Source organism: Barbatula barbatula (assembly GCF_947034865.1).
Source record: "Barbatula barbatula genome assembly, chromosome: 14".
Lineage (NCBI taxonomy): Eukaryota > Metazoa > Chordata > Actinopteri > Cypriniformes > Nemacheilidae > Barbatula > Barbatula barbatula.
In genome coordinates this window covers 7,692,031-7,706,502 of record NC_136777.1, presented here as the reverse complement: position 1 = coordinate 7,706,502, position 14,472 = coordinate 7,692,031, and the positions used below count along the sequence as shown (strand labels likewise).

At 38.3% G+C, this 14,472-nt stretch overlaps 3 protein-coding genes across 6 annotated transcripts in view; 2 read left to right on the top strand and 1 right to left on the bottom strand.

Moving 5' to 3' along the window:
* The window catches only part of zmiz1a (zinc finger, MIZ-type containing 1a), a 113,042-nt gene extending 108,529 nt beyond the window's left edge, over positions 1-4,513 (top strand). For 3 of the 4 annotated variants that reach the window (XM_079472910.1, XM_079472912.1, XM_079472913.1), the window contains 4 exons: positions 17-267; positions 502-668; positions 1,250-1,501; positions 1,637-4,513. In XM_079472910.1, coding sequence (XP_079329036.1) covers positions 17-267; positions 502-668; positions 1,250-1,501; positions 1,637-1,744 — 778 coding nt within the window. In that variant the 3' untranslated portion in view covers positions 1,745-4,513. The remainder of the gene's footprint in view (positions 1-16; positions 268-501; positions 669-1,249; positions 1,502-1,636) is intronic. The other variant, XM_079472911.1, reaches the window with a different exon arrangement.
* A 485-nt stretch (positions 4,514-4,998) lies between these two features.
* Positions 4,999-7,631, top strand: ppifa (peptidylprolyl isomerase Fa). Its single transcript, XM_079473759.1, has 6 exons — positions 4,999-5,282; positions 5,552-5,582; positions 5,989-6,077; positions 6,178-6,274; positions 6,761-6,836; positions 6,925-7,631. The coding sequence occupies exons 1-6, from the start codon at positions 5,142-5,144 to the stop codon at positions 7,058-7,060; spliced, it is 570 nt and encodes a 189-aa protein (XP_079329885.1). The 5' UTR covers positions 4,999-5,141; the 3' UTR covers positions 7,061-7,631.
* Positions 7,632-10,522: 2,891 nt separating this feature from the next.
* The window catches only part of zcchc24 (zinc finger, CCHC domain containing 24), a 31,392-nt gene continuing 27,442 nt past the window's right edge, over positions 10,523-14,472 (bottom strand). Inside the window, exon 4 of the mRNA XM_079473705.1 lies at positions 10,523-13,070. Within this exon, the coding sequence (XP_079329831.1) occupies positions 12,957-13,070 (114 nt within the window). The 3' untranslated portion in view covers positions 10,523-12,956. The remainder of the gene's footprint in view (positions 13,071-14,472) is intronic.

Genomic DNA, 14,472 nt, shown 5'->3' with positions numbered 1-14,472 from the left:
TATTCTGCTTTTCCAGTTCAGAGTTTGAAGAGGTCACCATCGACCCTACGTGTAGTTGGAGGCCAGTACCCATAAAGTCTGACATTCATATAAAGGAGGACCCAGATGGCCCTCTGGCCAAGCGTTTTAAAACCATGAGTCCCAGTCAAATGATCATGCCAAATGTGTTGGATATGATCGCCCAGCTGGGTCCCGGCCCTTCGCCCTACACCCCTCTCCCCCCTCAGCATGGAGGAAATAACGGCGACTACGGAGGTCAAGGTAGAGGTCAGCCCCCACTCTGTGTGCTCTTTTCTGTCTGCCTGTCTCGTAAGATAGTCTTTAGATAGAGTTTTGCAAGCTTCATTGTTTAGGTATGCTTAATTTTTTCTCTTTAATCGAAACGGTCAAAAGAAGTTACACTCGCAAGCTTTTAGCAGGCCGACTTGCTCTCCCAAGCTCTTTGTTTGTGCACCTCTGAGGTCATTGCTCTTCATTGCTTTTCTCTGTTTTGTGCATCAGGCAATAGTTACCAGGGCCATGGAAACTTTGACTTCACCCACAGTAACTCTGGTGGCGGAGCTCCCATGAATGACTTCATGCACGGGCCCCAGCTCTCACATCCACCAGACATGCCCAACAGCCTCATGGCTTCTGACAAGCCTCTCACCCACGGCATGCCTGACTCGGTAAATCACTTCAAACTCTTACTAAACAACCTTTGTTAAGTTGTTTTGTGTTGAAACATAGAAAATAACTGTGGACAAAACCTTTCCATCTGTGGGGGAGAGAATGTTTATGGGCTGTATAGTTTCTTTTACAAGTTTTGCTACAAAAAAGTCTAACAAAAATACAGCAACTTCTGCTTTAAAAACTGAAAAAACTTGATGTTAGATATAAATTGTAAAAACAAGTCTTTTTTTTATATCAACGAATATTTAAACATTTTTACTGGAATACAAGGCAAAATACTGTGATTACAATTATTTTGCAATAAATAAATGTAAAAGAAAAAAATTATATTCTGTAGATCATGATGTGGTTTTGAAATGACACAAGGGTGAGTAACTGATAATTTTCACAGAACTATCCCTTTAAGGATTTTTCCAACATCATTCAGTCAAACAGTATTCTTAAAACCTGAAGGTTTATGTGCTCTGGAATCAACTGCATGGCATCATTCCTGCTCTCTGGCTGGCACTTGAGCTTTCATTTGGAACGCTCCGCCCTACACAGGGACACTCATTGCTTCTATCTCCTCCCTCTGCAGATGTCCCATCCTGTGAGCGTTGATCAATCCCATGTTTCCATGCAGCCAGGCATGCATGCATCCCCCCACCCCAACAGCCAGTCAGCTCAGCCATTGCATCACAGCGGCCCCCCATCGTCCCAGCCCCCACGCCAGTCTCTGCCCCCACAGCAACCCGGCCAAAACAGTCACCCACATCCCGATATGACCTTCATCCCTGATGGGCAGGCAGGTGGCCAGGGACCTGCAGACATGCCCGAGCCTTCACTAGATGTGAGTATTCATTCTTTAATTTTCGTGTCTTTCGTTTCCCAGGAATTGTGTTTGAAGTTCTTGGAGCGTTCAGAAATAATTGTAAAAAATCATATCGCATGGATTGTAAAGGTGTCTGTCTGTTAACCTCCGCAGCTTCTGCCAGAATTGGCGAACCCAGATGAGCTGCTGTCATACTTGGATCCCCCTGACCTCCCGAGCAGCAGCAATGATGATCTGCTCTCCCTTTTTGAGAACAACTGACTTCCCTCGCTTGGCCTTTCCGAGTGGCCCTAATTTGTTTGGCTGTCAGGAATCGAGAGGCGCCCTGCGGACAGACGGTGTATTTTGCGAACAGGAAACAGCCATCCTTTTGCCTCCTCCTCATGTAAATATCTCACTCTTTTACAAGCAACCTTTTCCACACGTGTATGGCAGCCATGTTGGTTGGCACTAAAGTGATATCTTTCAATACTAATGGAAATACATGTGCAGCTATAATCTGTTCACACGATGACATCACACAGGACTGTCTGTGCGCTCACTAGGAAAGTATTGTAGCATTTTTAATTCAGATTTTTTTCCTTTTGTGAAAAAGACCTGAATAGAAAATATATATAAATATATATATATTTCTTCCTGTAATGACCTCTGTGTGTCCGCAATCTCTTGAACGTTCGTTCTTCCAAGCTCTACCACCACAGCTTACCGAATCCTTGTCAAAAGTCCTCAGCTGGATGTTCGCACTAGTTTTCTGTCCATCTCCCTTGAAAAAGCACAAGAGAACTGCATTAAACTGCGCCTGGAAGCTCCTGTCAAGGAAACAACAAAGGGAAGAAAGCTGTTCTCACAATCACCAGAATGATGTAACGCTCCCATCCCAAAGACTAATGATGGGAAAGACCTCCAGCAGTCCCTAACTCTCATTCGCCCAATTTGTCACGTCATCGAACGCATCTTTTCTAGTAAACATTGCAGCACCTCATTTTGTAACGGGTTTCATGTGTCCGCCACCTTCAGGCAAAGTTAAACGAATGCTAGAGGGCATCACAACATGCATTTTTTCCTTCAAGGCAACCATTTCAGCACTGTACCTTTGGCATTGTGCATCTTCCGACAGACTGTACGTCCCCCTGCAATGTCCTCTACATACTAGAAGAAAACAATTCACATTTCAAAGAGTAGTCAGTTACTTTGTGTTACTTTCACTGTCATCTGCCTTTGTGATGATCCTCCATGCATGAGGTTTGGTCGTCTTAGGCTCTTGATGTGTGTACCCCACTTTCTACCAACTGCATACAATGTTTGGACATCAGGTGTTGCCAGTTGGACCTTCTTTTAGCGATGGTTTCATATTATGATTAGTTTTTTCATGAACTTTTTAAATTTTGATTTTATAATGCACAATTATATTGTTCATATTATGGTCATATATTTCCTGTTTTTAGAAAATGTGTACATTTATCAAAAATGTCCATGAATTACCAAAGTTAAGCACCCTGATTTGGGAAGGTTACACCCATTTTAAAATAGTTGAAAATGCGGAAAATCGTTTTGTTTACATGTAAAATCATAGTAGTTTTACAACAAACAATGAAGAAAGCCTTTTTAGAATAATGTGTTATTTATAGATTTTACTTTTTAATTCAACTATGTATTAAAGCTATATATTATCTCCGTACCCATCCATGAATTACAAAATGACAGATACTGTTCATTTCAGTTAACTGTTGCATCTCAGTAAGACCTTTATGTCCATGTGTACATTGTGAATTGTTTTCTTTTATTTCAAATCACTAAGAGGACCCTCAGATGACTGTCAGTATTTATGAAATTTGTAAGAATAACATTTCCATGATGTTAATGTTACTCGGAGACTGTCTAAGACGACTGTCATCTGTACAGTCGAATAGTGTTTGAAATGTGTTTATTGGATACAGCATCACAGTTTGAAACACGTTTCCATTATAAGTTATTTGTTATGAACTGCAATATTTGTTTTTAGTTTTTCTGTTCTCCTTGATGTTTGAATTATGTACAAAAGGATGTTTGTTTGTTGACAATTGAAATGGAACTCCAAAAAGAAAAGTTGGGTTCAAGTTCTATAACGTTTCGTCTGTCATATACTTGTATATCCTTTCAAAGATGCACTGCCACATTTTCGTTCCCACTTTGTAGACACAAATAGGCATAAACTGAGTTTAAAGACTCCTAAAGCCGGCAGAAGTCTGAGCTGTCACATGCTATGGATGTACAGATGTCAAGGAGACGGCTGATGCTGAGGCTGAGAGAACAGGGTTAGTTGTACAAGACTGTGTTTGCTATTCAGCCACAGGTGGGGATTCGGAGAGAGTCGAAGAGAAAACCGGGAAAGGGGCACATTAGGGATGCATGTACATATGTAAATGATAAATAGAGACACGTTAACAGAAATGTATTCATTTTCCCCAGGGGAATATGCATTGTGTATTTAGAATCTGTAAAGCTTGCATCCTCGAATCAGAATCTAAATTGGGTAAAATGAATCTGTGTTTGTTAGCGTCTGTGGAACCTCTCAGCATTTGTTCACTTTTGTAAAATATTCATCCCATATGACTGAGGAATTTGGGAAGGGGATAAAAAGAGACACATTTGTTTTACATTTGTGTAATATTTAGCTTATGTGTATTGCTCCATTTCTTGTGTACTTAATAAGGTGCTACAGAAAATAATGAAGAAAATCCTGGGGAATAATTTGGAAAAAAGGGGGGCCAGGAGCGGTTCCAACAGATTGTAACCAAAATCCAGAGTTTGTACAATTTTGATATCACGATCAGGAAAATGTAAAAATTGAGGTACAATCTGAGGTGATTGGCGCCAAATGTTGCAGATGTCTTTGCTTGTACATTCTGTTGTACAATCATTTCATATTCTAAACTGGTCAGAAGAAAAAATGACGAAAAACTAATTGTGATTTTTAGTCTTGCAAAACTGTATGTAGTTAGATGCTGTGACATCCTAATATTTATCTAATAAATATGTATTCAGATGAAACCATGTATTTGATGTTTTATTTGGCATGGTTGCCCCCGACTAGTAATATGCCCTAATATTGTCAAATATTGTCACTCGCTTGTTTTTCCAGGTATTTCTTGAATTAAAAAAGTTTTTTCCCTGATAAACCTGCATACAATAAGATGGGTATTTTAAACCAGTTTTATTAACCAGTGACCTTCAGATAACATGCACAAATAATGTTTAATCTGGGAGAATCACAAATTAAATCATTGTATTTGGCAGAATATCGTAAACCATAAATTAATAATTGATATACAATATATGCTTAAAACTAATTTTATTCACCAGTGACCTTCAGATGACATGCACAAACGTTTCATTTGGTAAAATCACTGTTTTTGGCCGAATATTTTAATAGATAAACAAACATTAATAATGAATACATAAATAATACAATTGTTTACCCTCTTCGTGTTGGTAATGTTCAACACTAGTGCACGATATACAACCAACCACGCGGTGTCGCTGTGGATTTGAACATGACCATAAACGAACCGTCGCATGAGTGCTGTGTGTACGGTAGTGTTCAACCCGTTCAGTTCACCTTGAACACCGACTGGTTCCTTCATGTCTGTGTCGGTGGCTTTTCAACGCCCCAGCAAGAATGTTGCAGCTGAAGAATCGTTTCAAATATTGCTCTGTAGCAATCGCTGCGAACAGGCTTGTTTCGGGACCGCCGAAGAACCCTGTTGTGTTTATGGACATTGAAGCTGACGGAGAGTTCATTGGAAGAATTATTATTGAGGCAAGTTATGATTTATTGCAGCTGACGCCACAGTTATTTGTCAGGTTTGTGGTAGGCTACATTGGGTAAATAACATGCACAATCATTCTTCTTGTTGAGCTCTAATGGCATATAAACACATGAAGTGTTTGCCCAGCACGCGAAGAGGAATGCAAACTTGTGTGTACCGCCGCCGATGTCATTATAAACGACAACAATAGTACTCGATCACAGTAAATAAAGCAGCAGCATTGAGATGTTTCTAACATTGCATAACATTTATTTTGCAGGTCTTTGCTGAAGTGGTTCCTAAAACAGCAGGTAAACATGATGCATTAAAGGAGCAGTTCACCTTCAAAATGAAAATTCTGTCATCATTTGCACACCCTCTTGTCATTTTAAACCTGTGTGACTTCCTTTCGTCCACAGAACACAAAAGAAGATATTTCGAAGAATGTTGATATCAGCTCCCCATTCACTTGCATTGATTACTTATAATAGAAGTGAATGGGGGGCTGTGCTGTTACCAACATTTTTCCAAATATCTTCTTTTGTGGACGAAAGGAAGTCACACGGGTTTGAAATGACGAGAGGGTGAGCATATGATGACAGAATTTTCATTTTGAAGGTGAGCTGCTCCTTTAAAATAAATAATGTAAAATGCATGTGAAAATGTAAAATAGAATTTTACAGTTCCTTGAAGTGTTCATGGGTTCTTGTGTTTCAGAGAACTTTCGGGTGCTTTGTACAGGAGAACATGGTTTTGGATATAAGGGTTCTGTGTTTCACAGAATCATCCCTGAGTTCATGTGTCAGGTAACTGCTTTCATGTTTTTTTTTTTCTTTGTGAAAGATGAAATGCTTGTATATGAATGTTGTGCCTAAAGTCATGTCATGATTGATGCCTTGTTGACAGGGTGGAGTTTTCGCGAATCCTAATGGCACGGGTGGAAAATCTATTTATGGAAAGAAATTTAAGGATGAGAATTTTAAGCTGAAACACACCGGGCCAGGTAATGCCACCACTCATATTTACCTAATCCATTGAGGGCTCTATACACAAAACTGACAACAAAACCTATATTATACTACACGTGATTGTGACAAATATGTGCATGCACTTCCACTGAAAGCCACAAAGTGGTGCTAATCCTCCCTTAGTTCCCTTAGATTTTGAAAATCTCCAAACAAATGACCTACTTTCAAAGGCAGTGTATTCTAGTGCAGTTTTTGTGCCAGGGGGTTCCTACCCCAACGAACCCTTTTGATAGATTAAATATGCTCAAATAGTGTCAGGGTTGTGTAATACCTGATTAGATGTAATTGTAGTAGAGAACCATAACTTGCCAAACCCAGATGTTGTCTCTCTTCCAAAGTCCCCCTTACACACTCTTTTTTTCTATTGGGGATCACTTGATTGTTATACGTTTTACTTAGACATTATTAAATAACTCCGTTACAAATTCACCCATGCATTATCATGATTTTCTTTCTGGTAGGTGTGCTGTCAATGGCAAACTCTGGGCCGAACACAAATGGATCGCAGTTTTTCATCTGCACTGCAAAAACAGAATGGTATGCTAATAGAAATCTTATTTAATTATTACCCATCCAAACTGTCTAAACTGTTTATAGGCTTGATTTTCTCTTTCTTTTATCTTAGGCTCGATGGCAAGCACGTTGTGTTTGGTCAGGTCACAGAGGGCATGGAGACCGTCTCTCTCATGGAGTCCTATGGTTTACATGATGGAGGAACTCTCAAGAAGATTGTCATCACAGACTGTGGAGAACTCAAATGATAGTGGAGCTCTAAACAAACATGTTCATTTTGCATGTGTATTAAATTATAGGTTTTTATTATAACGTTACTAACCTTAAATACAACTTTTTTTATAACTTATAACGTAGAATTTATGCATGGATAATGGATGCATGGTCTGTGGATTCTTCAAGATGTTTTATGCTTACTAAGCAAGCAAATGACTCAAGTATTCTTACTGCCGTAAAAAAGTATCTTTTAATACTGTATGAGAAATAGATAGTATAAATTTCCTCATGGACTATGACTGATTTACACGTTTTTGGGATTTGTAAATTAGGATAAAAGCTTGTGGAGATTGTTTACCTTCTGAGATCTATGCCAGAAAAACCCAGGAGGTATTTGGAATAAATAAATTACACATGAAACTGGTTGTGACATATGGAATTTCTTCCAGGATATTTGCGTCCTGTGCCCAATTTTTGTTTTTTTTGTTTTTAATGACTCAAGGCTGTTTTCCAGATGAGCGCCGGCTACAACGGCAGTATATCTGGTTGCGTGGTGTGCTTTTTAAATCTTCCTGAGAATGATCCCAAACCTTTTTGTAGACTATCCAGCAACAAGATTTTCTGTCGCCTAAAACAGGATATGACATCCTGTTTGGCCGTGAAGCATCTCCAACTCAAATCGGGAAACTCTAGCAAGAATCTCTTGAACGTGAACGTGTTAATACAATATTGAAAGCAGAGACTGGTGCTACTTTTATGATGTTCTGTAAAAGAAATGGAGACATGGTGCATTTTAACTGTAGCCAGTTGACGTTCACAATACCTTAGAATGAAATGAGCAGTCGTTTGTTAATGGCTTGTAGGTGTAGCTTATCACAGTAATGTCTTATGAAAGTAAATTATGAACCTTTGTAGAAAACAGTGCCCTCCAAATTGAAACCATATGGGGTCTGAACTCGCAACTGGTTTGTTTGACTTCTCCGATTGCAATGTTGCTATAGAGACATTCTCGTTCTAAGTCTGCATTGTTGTAACAAACTTGATATAATTTGGGTCTCCACCCTCTTGTGAAGTTTAAGGGATTTGGAATGTGTAGACCAATTACTTAAACTTGGCATCAAGAGACACGGCGAGTTCCACTGCCAAGCACTTACATCCATATACAGAGCTCATATGTTTACAATCATTACATGTAATTAGGTCAAGAGTAAAAAAATACACATCCATGTTTTCAAACCTGAGCTGTTGCAAAGATGGCTTTGCAGAGCTCTCTCGACTGAAAGAACCGCTCTTCAGCCTGCTCGACAATAAATGAAACTGATGTCAGAATGGCAGGCTTTCCCCAAGGCTTCAGATTGGGTTTTCAGTTACACAAGCATCATTCCCCAGGACCGTATCTAAATAATTAATCAGTCCATACCGCCTTCAGACAGAATTTCACAACGCCCTGAGATGGGCCGAGGAATATGTTGAAATCCAAAAGAGGCCATACATATATTTTGGCCCAGACAGAAATGTCAAATTGCGCTATAACACAAGGAAGAGAGAAATAACACAAAGACACACACGGTTCATTTAGTCATGTTTAATCGAACAAACATCTAAAAGCACAGTCTTCAGTTTTCCTAACTAACAAATAAGGCACATATCGGAATGCCGTTTCATGGACGATAAGCAACAGATTTGATCTCACCTCACAATGTGATACTATCCTTCAAATCTTGCTACTCTGTCCAATCCAATATGACGACAAATATTTTACAGACTTTACAAATATGAGTTTATCAACATGATGTTTAAATCAGTACATTCTGTAATACTAGCAGTGAATAAAGGCATTTATTAATGACTAACAACTAGGTGTATTCTACAAAACCTATATCTTGCCAGGAACTAAACATGTATTTTAAATAAGAATACATTGCACAAATTATAGTTCTTGAATCATTAAAAAACATGCACATGCAAACATCAGTCCCAGATACTTTGAAAACATATATATATTTTCGTTTTGACACATGAAGGAAATATTTCAACATCATTCCTGGGCTTGGCAGTAACTGGAGACACGACTGATGGGAGCTCACAGTTTCACAGTAAGGGCCTAATTTATTACAACAATAGTTAATGTAAAAATCTCTGGAGTTAGTCACATCTTTTCTCACGTTGTGCATATACGACAGTCGGTCTCCGTCATGTTAAAACAGCTGTTTGTAACATTAAAACAAAGTGTTTTTAACTATTCTATAACTGCAACTCATAACATCCATGCTGTTTTGCAAACACACCAATATTCTAAACAAGCAAATTAAACAAGGTTAATATATATACCAATAACATCTAGAATAACCAAACACAAATAAAATGGCTTGTAAGGGCATAATATGTACCAACCTTTGAATAATATTCTATGTATTCATCAATATTTTCTTCATAGAGTAGCTTTTGTTGCATATTTTATACAAAATAATTGAATTGTAAAACCAAAAAAAGAACAAAATCCTTCCATAAATATTTCTGTAGGATATAAGATTACTGCAAAACATCAAAGGAAACAAAAACTCCCACCAAGTTGCCCTTTTTCACACACAAATATTGCATCGTAACATTTTGAAATAGCTAACTTGATAATGATGGCAATCGAATATATATATATATATATACAAAACACATACTTGTTTCTTTATAAGGGAACGAAAATCTTGTCTAGATATCAAATTGCTCCAAAATCTCTATATTGTTTCCAAAATACACATACCTTTAATAGAATAGAAAATAACACGTTTATACTGAAAGTGAGCTATAAAAGTCAAGTATATGTATTTCAAGACAAAACCACATGAGCAAAAAAAGCACTTTGTATAGTTTTAAATGCAAGTACGTTCTTTTCAATACCACAAGCTCTGTCTTCAGTAAAGCAGAGACGAACGTTAGAACACTAAAACATCACAGAAAGCTCGCAACAAATAATCATTTCCAATTGTGTAAATCTGCATTCAACATTTACAAAACGCAGGCCTGTTTCATTTTAGCAAACGAGGAAAATCTGAGTCTTGTAGAAAGTGCAACGCAACTATTTTAATGTGAACTATAAAGCGAGTTTTATAATGAAGCCTTGCTCTAGTGGTGCTTAGATCATCTATTCAGATTTACAGAACTGACGATGAATGAAATTGATCCCAATGATGCAAGGAAACCTTTAAGTGTAGAGTATCCGCAATGATTACGATGAATCCGCAGTAATCGTTCATTTCGCTGCTTATTTTCATTACGCCATTCATTACGGTGTTTATCAAAAAGTAGAGTAACTCATTCCAGCTGAAATGAGGCTTGAAGTAAACGTTGGTGCGGAGGAACGTACACACACAGTGGAGCCATTAGCTCAGAACAATGTGAAAAATACAGTTACCAAGAAATACAGGCTCTCAGAAACGATAACGACGTTCAACAAGTTGTTGTTTTAGAAAATCTTAACAGTGATCTAAAAATCGACTCCCTGTATGATTGTTTTATTCAATTTAACATCAGAAAATCTACAAATGCTATGCTGAAGTAACAAGAAGGCGGCATTGAATAGTTCTCTTCCACAGTATCACACATGACATCTGTTGCTGAAAATCCAGACTTGTCATAACCAAGCCGAGTTACTCAACTAAGGCACTAGAGACATTCCCTTCATACAAGATTAATATCAAGCAGAGTTCATCCCTGTGAATGAAACTAATATTCAGACAAAACATAATATGTGGACTCCAAAGTTAAGTAAACAATTATACACATTGTATTTAGTATGTAAATGTGTTTGACTTCATATGTACATCAAGAATCAATTATAAAATTCTCACAAAATCTCTCCACTATCCAACATGTAAAGCTACTGTACATTTAATATAAGATGATCCTGGGACATAAAGTCAAATATGACCAATTAGTACTTCATGTAAGCTGTAAGAAGAGGTAAACAACAGCTGTTTCATCCTGTAGAAATCCCATTCGGATGCTCTCATTGAGACTTATGTCTCGCTAAAACGTCCAATCGAATGTACCCAAAGTGTCATCATACATCTCCAAAGACTCTTCAAAATTACTTACTTTACCATCTTTTCCCTTTATCATCACATATTGCCCACCCAGATAGAAAATCCTTCCCAAAATCACAGTTTTAACAGGGTGAATTCATCATTTTGTAAGTCATCAATTGTTATGCAACTAAGCTTGTATAAATATACACTCATGTTGGGTTTGGCAATGCTCATAAAACATTAACAATGCACATACTGTACAGTTCACACAAAAATATTACATTTGTCATCATTTACTCACTCTCAAGTTTTTCCAAATCTGTTTACATTTATTTGTTTGGTTGAACAAAGAGAAAGATATTTGGATGAATGCGTGTGACCAAACAGTTCGCAGACACCATAGTAGGAAAAATGACAATGGTAGTGAAAAGTGCTTCAGAGCGGTTTGCTTTCCTTCATTCATCAAAATATCAGAACAAAGAAATGAATAAAGCAATTCTTCCTACTATGATAGTCAATGGTGGCCAAGGACTGTTTAATTATAAGCATTCTTCTAAACATCTTTCTCTGTGTTCATCAGAACAAAGAAATGTATAAAGAATTGGAAGGTGAGTAAATGAAGAGAGAATTTACATTGTTGGTGAACCGTTCCTTTAACCTGGATTTCAATTCTGAAATATATAGATGTACATTCAGAACGATTGTGTAAAAAATGCATTAATTCAACACGTTTTAGTGCAAGGGAACTATTAAATCTGAATGTTGTAAATGAATGTTTGCACACCATGAAAACATACTGAGGCTGTGCCTCACAGCAGTGTTATATATAAGAATTTAAGTGTAATTCAAACACACTCTTCATCTGAGGCGAATAAACTCTGCCAGGAACAGGTCTCATGTTAAGGAACGCTTTCGAACTGCTAGCATATGGACCAAAAAGCTCAAAGTTTGACCCTGTGCTACTAAAAAAAAGAAAGACCTTTACCTGGGTTCCTAAGACAATCAAAGCAGTTCTCTGGCAACAATTTACAACCTGCATGATCACATTTCAAAGGACGGTGATGATGTGCTCAGTTCTGCAAATCGTCTAGCCATGGCTTGGTTTTGATCATCAACACACTTCATAAAACGTAGAGACAATATGACAGAGCCGATGAAAACAGACGAATCTGCCTAAGTTGTTATGGTTTTGCATAGTTGCCAACAACGTGATTGAACTTGACATCTGGGTGTTTTCTTCAGCGCTACATGTAGCCGACTTCACGAAATGATCTTAAGTTTGGAAAATCATCAAGTACGTGAAATAAACAAACAACGCATCTAGACCGACGCATGAGACAATTCTGTTCTACAGTAGTTTCTAATGGCAAGAGGTGGGGTTCTAGATATATAAACACAGATGTAGTTATCCCAGTTTAGTAAATTCAATTGCACTAAGATACAATACACAAACACAACAAATAAATATGTGACACAAAAGCTAGGGATGGAAAGTCCATTATCCCTCTGTTAATTCACAGTTAACATGATGTGCTGTTGACCCAAAACTCTGTAAAAGGCACATAGGCCCTTGGCTGAGTGAACGAACACCCTAACGTCGCTCGACACGTAGTTCACTAAGCAAGGAAAATAGAGGGAAAGTCTGTAAACACACGATCGGAGGACGCAGCGGTGAGGTAATCCACCACGCCCTGGACGGATACTGTCATTGACATCTGTTCCAAACATATTTAACTGTCCACTATACACATATGACCAATAAATGTGAGGCATGCTGATACACAAAGCCGTTACTATCGTTAGAAATATTTACATTTTGGCACTTTTCACTTTTTCTCGGAGCGCTTGGTAGGCAAAGCAAAGGGGGTGTAGGGGCAGAGGAAGTAATAAGACAACGGGGACCTCCTTATTGCACACGACGGCAGTAGTAGCCCAGGACTTTACACTTCTCGCACAGATGTTGCGGGTGCTCCTTGCTCTGGTCGGAAACGTCCAGCCCATCGGGTTTCTCTAAAGGACGCTGTGGGAAACAGAACGTGAATCACAGAGAGAATTTTTCAAGCACATCATTCAGGTTGAAATGCGAGATTTGTTTTAACATTTGGCTAGACTCTTTGGAGATATGGTTTTGGAGACAAATATCAAGAACGTGCAAGTCCAAGTCTCAAACCACAGGGGTGTGTCAAAAGTGAATTTACCGTACCGTTTTGACCGTTATCGATTGTAAATCCTTGCCAGAAGTACACGCTTTGTTATTAATACTCCATTTCATTTATTTCCAATTATTGTCCACATATGTTAAATACAAAAGAGGATTTTAAAGCAACTCTAGATGCCTACAGGATTCCATTATTCAGGCGAATTGTTATTACGGCCGAGCTATAAACCACCGCGACCACGCAGGCCAGATTCAAGAGTGAATCTTTGTCTTGGACATTATTCAAAAGACACTGAGAACACGTGTGAGCCAAATCTTTTTGGCTGTTGATCACAAATAATACTCCTGCAATTATTTGTTTTCCCGCCCGTTGCTTTTGGAAGATCGTTTTACAATCTTGTTATTCTTTCCTGTACGTCTCAGCTGCGCTCCGTGAATTACGGAAAACAGTTTAGAACGGGCCACTGGGAGGAGGCAGTGCTGTAACCCAAGGGAGTGTTTGCTCGAAAAGCCAAAAGGTTTTGCGAATGATCATTTGAGGAAATGTTCAATGCCGAATTAATAATTTGGCTGCGTCGTCTTATTAAGCAGAGCTCATCCCTGCCAAAAATGGAAAATGTCAAAGCAGGAAGTTTAGCAGGGTTTTCAATAATACCTCTGCTCTATATCTGTTCTCAAACTGTAAAGATGTCAGCCTGTTTCCCTGTGCATGTCATTAAATATGAGAATGATAAAAGCAGGGATCTCCAGACGCCTGCGTCTCATGCATTCAGAGTAAATTCTGGCTTTTTTATGTGACAGTGTGGCATTGGCAATACGGAGTAACTTTCACATAATGGCCCAACAGGAACTGCTGATGATATAAAAGGCTTTACACTGTGAGATTTGGAGAATTAAATGATTTCCATACTCCACATCTTGGATGAATGATTTCCATTGTGAGAGGACAATAAAAACAGTATTCTCATGTATAGGGAAGGACGACCAGCTGCAAACCCTTAAAGGCTTTTTGATATATATTGCACATCGCACATGCTTACTACAGGAAACCTGTTTAGTGGGTGAGGGTGAAAAGCTAAAGAATTTGCTTGTCAGAATGGAATAACCCGTAATACTCCCTCCTGTGGATGAGTTTGACTTTTTAACAACTGCTTCATAAAGCACAATTGCATTTAAATGCACAACGTGAAATACAAATTAAACAAGTGCTTTTCATTTGAGATAAGTAAGAAAATAGGAGTAGTGTTGCCTTAAAAGGATTGTA